At 44.5% G+C, this 12,296-nt stretch overlaps 1 protein-coding gene across 20 annotated transcripts in view; it reads right to left on the bottom strand.

Moving 5' to 3' along the window:
• CHFR (checkpoint with forkhead and ring finger domains) overlaps nt 1-12,296 on the bottom strand; it is a 56,760-nt gene that overhangs the window by 27,263 nt on the left and 17,201 nt on the right. For all 20 annotated transcript variants that reach the window (XR_011559983.1, XR_011559981.1, XR_011559986.1 and 17 more), the window contains exons 7-9: nt 8,189-8,395; nt 5,284-5,440; nt 3,813-3,967 (exon numbers count right to left, since the gene is read on the bottom strand). Coding sequence is in view for 13 of the 20 variants with exons in the window: in XM_070762705.1 (XP_070618806.1) it covers nt 3,813-3,967; nt 5,284-5,440; nt 8,189-8,395 (519 nt within the window). In the remaining 7 variants the exon portion in view is untranslated. The remainder of the gene's footprint in view (nt 1-3,812; nt 3,968-5,283; nt 5,441-8,188; nt 8,396-12,296) is intronic.

The following is a 12,296-nucleotide window of genomic DNA, read 5'->3' as shown; positions in this document are numbered from 1 at the left end:
ATTTAAAGAACATGCATACAACATGCCATACATAAACTATATAGGCCTGGGGAAGATGTCTCAGTTTCCCCATGCCTGACGGCAGAGGTGGGTCTTAAGAAGTTTACGAAAAGCAAGGAGGGTGGGGGCAATCCTAATCTCTGGGGAGAGCTGGTTCCAGTGGGTCGGGGCCGCCACAGAGAAGGCTCTTTCCCTGGGTCCCGCCAGACGACATTGTTTAGTCGACGGGACCCGGGGAAGGCCGACTATGTGGGACCTGACTGGTTGCTGGGATTTGTGCGGCAGAAGGCAGTCCCGGAGATATTCTGGTCCGATGCCATGAAGGGCTTTAAAGGTCATAACCAACACTTTGAATTGTGACCGGAAACTGATCGGCAACCAATGCAGACTGCGGAGTGTTGGTGTAACATGGGCATACCTGGGGAAGCTCATGATTGCTCTCGAAGCTGCATTCTGCACGATCTGAAGTTTCCGAACACTTTTCAAAGGTAGCCCCATGTAAAGAGCATTACAGTAGTCGAATCTCGAGGTGATGAGGGCATGAGTGACTGTGAGCAGTGAGTCCCGGTCCAGATAGGGCTGCAACTGGTGCACCAGGCAAACATCCCCCTCGCCACAGCTGAAAGATGGTTCTCTAATGTGAGCTGTGGATCGAGGAGGACGCCCAAGTTGCGGACCCTCTCTGAGAGGGTCAATAATTCCCCCCACAGGGTTATGGACGGGAGGCAGAACCCACAGCCACTCCGTCTTATCCGGGTTTGTTGCTTAGTTCCAAAGGTGTTTTTTTCAAAAGGACTTTTTGGTTTTTCCCTGAAGACATTTCGCTCCCCATCCAATAAGCTTCTTCAGTTTCTAACTGAATGGTGAAGAATGGAAGGATTTATATTCCTTGCAGCCATCTGGTTGTTAGCCCTGTTTCTGAGAGTTGTTGCAGCCATTTAATGGATTATCTGTACCTGAATAGTGCAAATGGGTGTGGAAAATTCTTGGAATTGCTGATAGGACTGTGTTGTAAATGCAGAAGGCTCCACACCCATTTGCACTTCTCAGGGGACCTTGAAGACATAAATACCCCCTTTCCAAGTGTCCTCAACGATTCTCCCCAAGAATGCAAATGACCAACTGTATTAATCCTTCCATTCCCCAGCACTTCCTCGGGATTCGAATAATGTTTGAAAAGATACCCCCAAACCCGATTCATGGCTGGTCCTCACAAACTCAAACTCAACCCAGACAAGACGGAGTGGCTGTGGGTCTTGCCTCCCAAGGACAATTCCATCTGTCCGTCCATCACCCTGGGGGGAGAATCATTGACCCCCTCAGAGAGGGTTCGCAACTTGGGCGTCCTCCTCGATCCACAGCTCACATTAGAGAAACATCTTTCAGCTGTGGCGAGGGGGGCGTTCGCCCAGGTTCGCCTGGTGCATCAGTTGCGGCCCTATTTGGACAGGGACTCACTGCTCACAGTCACTCATGCCCTCATCACCTCGAGGCTCGACTACTGTAACGCTCTCTACATGGGGCTGCCTTTGAAAAGTGTTCGGAAACTTCAGATCGTGCAGAATGCAGCTGCGAGAGCAGTCATGGGCTTCCCCAAATATGCCCATGTCACACCAACACTCAGCAGTCTGCATTGGTTGCCGACCAGTTTCCGGTCACAATTCAAAGTGTTGGTTATGACCTATAAAGCCCTTCATGGCACCGGACCAGATTATCTCAGGGACCACCTTCTGCCGCACGAAACCCAGCGGCCAGTTAGGTCCCACAGAGTGGGTCGTCTCCGGGTCCCGTCAACTAAACAATGCCAGTTGGGACCCAGGGGAAGAGCCTTCTCTGTGGCGGCCCCGGCCCTCTGGAACCAACTCCCCCCAGAGATTAGAATTGCCCCCACCCTCCTTGCCTTTCGTAAGCTACTTAAAACCCACCTCTGCCGCCAGGCATGGGGGAATTAAGACTTCTTCTCCCCCTAGGCCGTTACAACTGTATGCATGGTATGTTTGTATGTATATTTGGTTTTATATATTGAGGGGTTTTAATTTGCTTTTAGTATTGGATTTTATTGTATATTGTTCATGATTGTTGTTAGTCGCCCCGAGTTTTCGGAGAGGGGCGGCATATAAATCCAATAAACTTAAACATACATATGACCACCGTAGTATCCTCATAGTCATGCGATCAAACTTTGAGTGGCAACCCACCTGGACTTAGGACAGTTGCAATGTTCTGGGGTCAGGAGGACATTTGGCCCTTTCCCAACGAAGTCAGTGGAGAAAGTCAGATTAACAAGTAGGGGTCTTAAATTTGGGTACAACTGCCTTTCTTAGCAACCAAAATTCTCTACCCAATTGTCATAGGTTCATCTACTGGAATTCTGGCAAATTGTTCCTACTTTCATCTTAACAAATCTTGTAAAAGAAAATTGAGATGTACACTGAGAAAAATCACTTTTAGTTCAAGAAGCTATCCATGGGTTAATGCAGACAGCCCTCGGTTTACAACAGCTCTTTTGGTCACCATTCAAAGTTACGACAACACTGAAAAAAGCGACTCACGACCATTTTTCACATTTATGACCTACGTCAACCGTCCCGAGGTCATTTAATCACATTTTGGGACCGACTGAGTAAAATCAATGGGGAAAAGCCAGATTCATTTAACGACAGTGTTACTAATTTAACAACTGCAGGGACTCACTAAACGGAAGCAAGAAGAGTCGTGAAACGGGGCAAAACTAACTTAACAAATTTCTCACTTAGCAACGTAAATTTTAGGGAGGGGGCTCATTTGTGGTTGTAAGTCAAGGACTACCTAAAGTCCATTCCCAAAGTATTGCCAATTTTCCTTTTTTTTCTCAACTGTCTCAGAGTAGATTGGATTAGTATTAAAGTTGGAAGGGACATTATAGGTCAGTGGTGGCGAACCTATGGCACAGGTGCCACAGCTGGTACGTGGAGCCATATCTGTTGGCACATGAGCCGTTGCCCTAGCTCAACTCCAACAAACATGTGTGTGCCGGTCAGCTGATTTTTGGCTTGCGCAGAGGCTCTTGGGGGGCGTTTTTGGCTCCCAGAGAGCCTCAGGGGGGATCAGGGAGGGTGTTTTTACTCTGCCCCGGCTCCAGGGAAGCCTTTGGAACCTGGGAGTGCGAAACGTGAGCCTACTGGGCACAGCAGCAGTTGGGAAACAGGCCATTTCTGGCCTCCAGAAGGCCTCGGGGGGAGGGGGGAAGCAGTTTTTGCCCTCCCCAAGCATTGAATTGCCCTCCCCAAGCCCCCACCCTTCTTGCCTTTCGTAAGCTCCTTAAAACCCACCTCTGTCGTCAGGCATGGGGGAATTAAGATATTCTTTCCCCCTTGGCTTCCACAATTTATGTATGGTACGTTTGTATGTATGATTGGTTTTAAAATAAGGGTTTTTAGCTACTTTAGTATTGGATTGTCGCATGTTGTTTTTACCACTGTTGTTAGCCGCCCCGAGTCTACGGAGAGGGGCGGCATACAAATCCAATAAAATGAAATGAAATGAAATAAAATGAATTATGGGTGTAGGCACTTGTGCATGCGTGATAGTGCGCGCACACGCTCTTTTGACACCTGAGAAAAAAAGGTTCGCCATCACTGTTATAGGTCATCTAGTCCAACCCCCTCCTGCCCCCCCCCCCCAAAAAATACAAATCAAGAGTACAAATCATTGGGTTTGTTGTTGGTCTGTACATCACCCTACATCATCCGGACAATGTTGACTTGGGAAAAAACAGCACAAGTATTTTTAATGACAAGAACGCTTGTACAGATCCCATGTTCCTCACGTGCCTGGGTGTTGGATGAGATAGGCTTCGACCAAGTTGTTCAAAATGTGATTTTTACAGATCCGTTCCACGGGACAGCGGCATGTTGGACAGAGAGGTGATCGCTCCATCCACCCTGAGTAGCAAGCGGCGCAGAAAGTGTGCATACAGGGCTGCAAACTAAAGACAGGAAAAGGAGGAGGGAGATGGATTATCTATGTATCTATGTATCTATCTATGTATCTATCTATGTATCTATCTATGTATCTATCTATGTATCTATCTATGTATGTATCTATGTACAGTGGTACCTCGGTACTCGAACGCTTCCTTTCTCGTACATTTCGGATACCGAACAAAATTTTCGGCAAAAATTTGCTTCGGTATCTGAACAAAAATTCAGATACCGAACAGCCACAGAAAATTTTGTTTATTATCCGAAATGCTACAAGATCTGAGGGGACGGGGTGAGACGGAATGGGAGTCGGAATCCGACACGCCCATCCTGGCCGCCCACTAAACAGCCACCCATGTCTCTAGTCTAAACGCTCCAAGCTGTAGGAAGGGACCTGAGGCGGCGTCAGACCCAACTTTTTTTTTTTTGCTCTCTTCCCCCGGCCGCGCTGCTCTCCGTTTCTGTTCCGAACTCGGCTTCTAGTCCGCCATGAGGCTGTGGCGCGCGCCCCGTCCTAAGTCTGGACGGGCCATGGTGCCTCGAGCCCCTCATGGAGTACCTCACCACCTTCACGGGCAAGAGTGGCCGCCTGCTGAGGGGCACCGCCAACCGTCTCTGGGGCGCCGTCCCCGGTGTGGGGAGCCTCCGCCAAGTCCACTTCCAGGATCCCCAACACGACGGGGTTCCCTCGCCGTCCGCTTGGCAAGATAACTTGGTCCCAGTTGGGCCGGCGGGTTTCGGGAGGGAGGGAGTAGAATGGTTTCCTTTGTAGCTGGTCAGTCAGAGAGAAACAAAACGTCTGTCCCTCGGTCCCCCCAGAATGCGCGACCAAATCGGTTCTCGACCACACTTCTGGAACGAATTGTGGTCAAGAACCGAGGTACCACTGTATCTATCTATCTATCTATCTATCTATCTATCTATCTATCTATCTATCTATCTATCTATCTATCTATCTATCTATCTATCTACCTACCTACCTACCTACCTACCCACCCACTCAATCCTTCTCAATGCTGCTTGAGTTGAACCAACATTTGGCTCTTGGGCTTCAAGACAAAATAGAGGCAGCAAGGCAACCTTGTCTATTCTCAATCCTATTCAAAGGCTAGAAAAGTGATGTATGACCAAGCTTCTCAACTGTGCTCCTGACAAAGGCTACTTTTCTTTGAAGTCCTACTGCAGAGAAAATGAGCTAGTTCAACCCTTTCCCTCCATCCAACCTTCTTCACTTTATTTTTCCCACCAGACATCCTCTCTCCAGCTCATCTGGACTCTTCCATTCTCTCTTAGTCAACTTATGATCACTGTCCATCCATACCTGACGCAGTCGTGAAGCAGTTCCTGGCAGATGATACAGGTCAGGCTATCTCCCATTTTGTCAGATTTCATGGTCGCTGATTTGGCAACTCCAGGGTCAGGTCCCATTGCATGTTCCTCTGGGGTGACCACCTGAAGGGCAGAGCTGGCTTCACCATCTGCAAGAGAGGTTCTTATGTCACATTGGGGAAGGCATGTGGAGGAAAAGATAGCATGGAACCCAACACATTGTTGCTCAACAATCAAGAGGTTGAGTGTTGGCCACAGAAATGAAGGCAGCTCTTTAATGTTCACGACCACGGATTAATCTGTGGAATATCTTGTCTTCCAGACATGTGTGTACTGGTCACTGGAGATTGTCCAAAATAGACTGGACAACCATTTGTCTGAGATCGTGTAAGGTCTACTGCATTGAGAAGGAGGTTGGGCTGGAAGATCTCCAAGTTCCCTATGATTCTATGTTCCATATTCTAAGGGCTGTTGTGTTGCCAGTGGTGCTGGCGGCAGATTCCGACGATGAGAAGGTTGGGGAGGAACCTGGGCCCCAATTCTGGAGTCTGGGGAAGGCTCTGCATTGGACACAGAGATAGAGCCAGGGCTGTCCAAGATTTTCCAGCGCCCATGGAAGCTGAGATAATTGGGAGGAAGAACAGCTGGGGCCTGTTCCAGATGCACATATGCACAGAGCATTTAGGAGAGGAGAACAACCAGGGACAAGAAGCCAACTTGGGAAGAAAGGCATAAGTGAATGCTGAATTCCCCTGGCTGGGGAATGAATTGGATGCCCAGGGGGAAAGCATTTTGAAATTCCCTGGTATTTCCCTGTAACTTGCGATCTACTTAAGTCAATGTTTCCCAACCTTGGCAACTTGAAGATATCCAAATATCTTCAAGTTGCCAAGGTTGGGAAACACTGACTTAAGGCACAATCGTAGATGACATCATACCAAACGGCTAAGCCATGGAGACATATCGGCAGCTGAGGAAGCAAGTTGTTGCCACAGTTATGCTCATTTTTGCTTGACTCTGCCAGGCAGCGTGATCCGGGATTTTTTTACATGATTTTTCCCTGATTTTTAAACATTTTAATACAGTTTGGGTTTTCCCCCTGATTTATTCAGGTTTTTTTTTCACAACTTCCCTGATATTTCCCGAGCTGCCAATTTCTCTGATAATTCCCTAATTTCCCTGTTTTCCAGGTTTGCTGGACACCCTGATAAATAGAAGAAAAAGGGAGTGGGGTTTGTAGGAGACATCTGTTTCACGGACTGCTTGCCAGAACTTAAGTTGCAGCTTTGTGGCTGGAAGCTGGCAATTATCTCAATGAACTGATAAGGTCTTGTTACTACAGTTAACTCTTTGAAGGACTATTGCCTGGACTTTTCGGTGTGTGAATGCCATTAATTCACAGGAGATAAATAAAGAGGGTTTTTTCCAGGACAAAGAGTCTGTTTCTTGTTGTGCTAAGGCTTGGTCTAAGAACATTGTGATCTTAACTACCTGCATAAGTGCCTTTGTGCCTACCATTCCTGTCCTAATGTCTTTTTATCTTTTTTATCTTTATTTTATACTTATGTTAAACATACTACAATACAATACTATATTTGTATGACAAATAAAAAAATAAAAAGTAGGTATCAAAAGGTTGATTGAATATAGAATACTTTATAATACTTTATAACAGTTTCTTAATTTTGGTAGTTATTTTTATTTATTCATTTAGTAGTAGTAGAGTCATGAATTTTGATAAAATTTATAAATCTATGAAATATATTAAGGTGACTTAAGTAGGTTTGATTAACATTACTAAGGTTTATTCAATTCGGTTTAGTTTGTTAATTGGGGTTCATAGATTTGAAAATCAAAAGCATTTGTTTTTATTGCTTAGCTTTAATTTACCAAGAGGGATGAAATATAATAATGGCATAATGATAAGTAATGAATTTAAATATTTGTTTTTGTTGGTTTTTTAAACTGATAAAGTGTAAGTACAGTGTTCCCTCGATTTCCGCGGGGATGCGTTCCGAGACCGCCCGCAAAAGTCGAATTTCCGCAAAGTAGAGATGCGGAAGTAAATACACCATTTTTGGCTATGGACAGTATCACAAGCCATCCCTTAACACTTTAAACCCCTAAATTACCATTTCCCATTCCCTTAACAACCATTTACTCACCATTATTACTGGTACTCACCCTTGAATAAGACGCTTAGTGATCCTGATATTTATAAACATAATTATTTATTAACAATTATTTTTTTTGTTATTTATTTGCAAAAATTATTAGTTTGGCGATGACATATGATGTCATCGGGTGGGGAAAAACCGTGGTATAGGAAAAAAACGTGAAGTTTTTTTTAATTTATATTGTTTGAAAAACCGTGGCATAGGCTATTCGCGAAGTTTGAACCCGCGAAAATCGAGGGAACACTGTATACAATTTTTACACTGATCAAATTAGGTATAAGGGTTTTTAGTCCATTTTGAGATTTGTACTAAGAGGGAAGAAGGCACTACGGTTTTGATATTAAGATTACAAGATGTTAAAGATATTGATTTTATCAATAGTGATGGACTTAATTAGAGATTAATGGAGATTTATCTGGGTGACAAAATTAGAAAGAATGGAATAAGGGTGTGTGCGATGATAACTGAAATTAAATAGATGGGATTTAAGAATGTATAATTTGATTATATAAGATTTACTAATCCAAAACTATTTTATTGTAACAAAATAGAGGGTACTGTATATTGTTTTTTGTATGTTATGATGTGGAGGAAATTTTTTAAAAAAATTACTCCTGGGGGGAAAAAAGTAGGTATCAAATCTCTCCCTGCAGAACAGGGAGTCCATGGAGAGGGGCGGCATACAAATCCAATAAATAAATAAATATACCATATACCAACCTCTTCGGGTTTTCTTCCTAACGGGGAAGGGCAAATCTTCTTCTTCACTTCCTGAAACCTGGAACGTGGCTGTTTTCTCTGCGTCCCTCAAAGCACCAGAAGTTTTTGAATTTACAACAGGCGGCCTGAGTTGAAACAATGTCTGCGCTGTGGGTGCTACCAATCTGATCAAAGCGGGTGCAACAATTAAGGTGCGAGGTTGGGGTCCTGCAATCATGGAAAGAATGGTGATCACAAGTGAAGGATCTTTGGACGCAACCAAATGAAACTCTGGAGCAGGGGGGCACCAAGCTTGGCCACCTTAAGGTATGTGGACTTCCAACTCCCAGGATTCCCCAGTCAGCACAGCTGGCTCAGGAATTCTGGGAGTTGAAGTCTACAAGCCTTAAAGCTCTCAGGTTTGGAGACATAGAAACATAGAAGACTGACGGCAGAAAAAGACCTCATGGTCCATCTCGTCTGCCCTTATACTATTTAGAATAGAATAGAATAGAATTTTTATTGGCCAAGTGTGATTGGACACACAAGGAATTTGTCTTGGTGCATATGCTCTCAGCGTACATAAAATAAAATATACATTTGTCAAGAATCATGTGATACAACACTTAATGATTGTCATAGGGGTCAAATAAGCAATGAAGAAGCAAAAGTCTTCGGAGAGGGGCGGCATACAAATCTAAGTAATAAATAAATAATAAATAAAATATTAATAAAAATCTTAGGATATAAGCAATAAGTTACAGTCATACAGTCAACATGGGAGGAAATGGGTGATAGGAATGATGAGAAGAACTAGTAGAATAGAAGTGCAGATTTAGTAGAAAGTCTGACAGTGTTGAGGGAATTATTTGTTTAGTAGAGTGATGGCGTTCGGAAAAAAACTGTTCTTGTGTCTAGTTGTCTTGATGTGCAGTGCTCTATAGCGATGTTTTGAGGGTAGGAGTTGAAACAATTTGTGATAAAATATTTCCTGTATTTTATCTTAGGGTGGATCTATGTTTATCCCAGGCATGTTTAAATTCAGTCACTGTGGATTTACCAACCACGTCTGCTGGAAGTTTGTTCCAAGGATCTACTACTCTTTCACTAAAATGATATTTTCTCATGTTGCTTTTGATCTTTCCCCCAACTAACTTCAGATTGTGTCCCCTTGTTCTTGCGTTCACTTTCCTATTAAAAACACTTCCCTCCTGGATCTCATTTAACCCTTTAACATATTTAAATGTTTTGATCATGTCCCCCCCCTTTTCCTTCTGTCCTCCAAACTATACAGATTGAGTTCATTAAGTCTTCCCTGCTCTGAAGGAACAATTCTCTACTTCTTGAGCCAATCCAAAAGGTGATTTTTCAGGGGGCAACTGGACTTTGTTTTTTTCGTTGAAGACGTTTCGCTTCTCATTGAAGAAACTCCTTCAGCTCTTGGGGAATTGAAGGATGAAACCCCCCCCCCCCCTTGGAATGGTGTGGGAGAAGGAATGGATTTCCAGAGAGAGAGAAAAATTTCTAACTACAGGAACTAATAGCGCTGCTCATCTGACCTTGAGGACACAAATAAATCTTCTGCTTCAAATGATCCTCTAAACCAGTGGTTCTCAACCTTCCTGTTGTGATTTGCTCTGGCCCAGCTCCTGCCCCAAGGACTGTGGATGTGGGGGAGACATCCACATGCTGCAGGGCCTGTTTTGCCCCCCCCGGTGGAATCTGCTGATGAAGGCTCCTCTGACCAAGACATGAGTGACAGGGAGGAGGAGAGTGGGGCAGACAGCTCAGAAGGAGATCAATTATCTAGGTCCTCCTTGGATTCAGAACAAGAGTTAATGATACAGCCACGCATGCGGAGAGCGATGCATAGGCAGCAACAACTGAGAGATTATTATCAAAGAAAACGAGGCCACCTGTGGTTGGGTGGGGCTGTGGTCATTAGTGAGGCTGCTATAAATAGCAGCCTGTGGGTTTGGCCATTGTGGAGGATTATCTGATCTTTGTGTTTCGTGACTGCTTTGCTGACTTTGACCTTTTGTGTGCTGATTTTTCCCCGCTTGGAAATTAAACCAGAGCAAAGTGTGTTTCACTTTGTGAAAGAAGGAGGACTGTAAATTGCCTCACAGCTGCAAGCTAAGTATCACAGAACTGATAAGGGACTTGTACAAATTACCAGTTTGTTTGGAGACCAATGCTCTTTGCTATACCAAAAGAGGGCTTGGTTTAAGTGAATTTTCATTATAAAGACCATTGTTTTGAATTTTCAAACGTGTGTGTGTCTGAAATTTGTACCTGTGAATTTTTGGGAGGAGTCTACCAGAGAGCCCGACAGAACACTTCCTAATGCCACAACCCCTTAATACAGTTCTTCATGTTGTGGTGACCCCTAACCATAAGCCAGAGCTGAAGAAGCTTCTTCGATGAAAAGTGAAACGTCTTCAAAGAAAAAACAAAGTCCAGTTGCCCCCTGAAAAAGCCCCTTTCGGATTGGCTCAGGAAGTAGAGAATTGTTCCTTCAGAGTAGGTTGTCTCCAAACTTGAAAGCTTTAAGGCTTGTAGACTTCAATTCCCAGAATTATCCCAACAGAGCTTTAATCTGATTGGCAGGAAGATCAGAGGGACACCCCATTGTAAACGCCTGATTGGTTGGATTGTAAAAAAATATGTTCCAAGGCACTAGAACAGAAGCTTTAGTTCCTGACACCATGGGAAATTTGACTTTCCCCAGGGTCTTAGGTGAACCCTGTGAAATGACTGTTCGACCTCCAAAGGGGTCCCACCAGCTGTCTGGTCACTGTACTGAGAGATGAAGAAGCTCATGCCCATGTTACACCAACACTCAACAGTCTGCATTGGTTGCCAATCAGTTTCCAGTCACAATTCAAAGTGTTGGTTATGACCTATAAAGCCCTTCATGGCATCGGACCAGAATATCTCTGGGACCGCCTTCTGCCGATTAGGTCCCACAGAGTTGGCCTTCTCCGGGTCCCGTCAACTAAACAATGTCGGTTGGCGGGCCCCAGAGGAAGAGCCTTCTTTGTGGCGGCCCCGACTCTCTGGAACCAGCTCCCCCCAGAGATTAGAACTGCCCCTACCCTCCTTGCCTTTCGTAAACTTCTCAAAACCCACCTTTGTTGTCAGGCATGGGGGAACTTAGATATTTCCCCCGGGCCTATATAATTTATGTATGGTATATTTGTATGTATGTCTTTTTAATAATGGGGTTTTTAAATATTTTAAATTGTAAATTATTAGATTTGTCATGAACTGTTTTATTCTATTGTGAGCCGCCCCGAGTCTACGGAGAGGGGCGGCATACAAATCTAATAAGTAAGTAAGTAAGTAAGTAAGTAAGTAAGTAAGTAAGTAAGTAAGTAAGTAAGTAAGTAAATAAATAAATAAATCTTCACAAAGAAAAACAAAGAGCGGTCCAGATGCCTTTTGAAAAAGCACCTTTGGGACAACCATGACCTGGATGATTGAGAATTTCTACAGACTTTTAGCTATACAATTTGGGAGGAGCGTCCCTGGAATGATGGGAGAGTAGGAATGGATTTCCAGAGGGGGAAAAAAATTGCAGACTACAGGAAGCATTTGCACCGCTCAGGTGACTCTGGGGACACAGATAAACCTCCAAGTGGCCTCAACGACCTCTAAAAGGACGCAAATGACCAGTTGCCTGCAAGGAGTATCAATCCTTCCATTCCCCACCGTCCAGTCAGAGCTGGAGAAGCTTCTGGGATGAGAAGCGAAACGCCTTCAAAAGAAAAACCAACACAGCCCAGTTGCCTCCTGAAAAAAGCACCTTTGGTGCAACTGTGACGTGGATGGCTGAGAATCTTTCCGAGCCAACCTTTGCCTATCCACCCACTTCCAGCAATACAATGGTACCTTTACTTAATTCGTTCTGTGACCGGGTTCTTAAGTAAAAAAATTGGTAACAAGCAATTTTCCCCATAGGAATCAATGTAAAAGGAAATAATGTGTGCGATTGGGGAAACCACAGGGAGGGTGGAGACCCTGTTTCCTCCCAGGAGATTCCTAGAGAGGCCCCACGGAGACTTCTCCCCACCTTTTCCGGCCCTGTTTCCTCCCAGGATATTCCTAGAGAGACCCCACCGAGCCT

The sequence above is a fragment of the Erythrolamprus reginae genome, chromosome 10, assembly GCF_031021105.1.
Source record: "Erythrolamprus reginae isolate rEryReg1 chromosome 10, rEryReg1.hap1, whole genome shotgun sequence".
Taxonomy (NCBI): Eukaryota; Metazoa; Chordata; class Lepidosauria; order Squamata; family Dipsadidae; genus Erythrolamprus; species Erythrolamprus reginae.
This window is presented reverse-complemented; position numbering and strand designations above follow the sequence as displayed.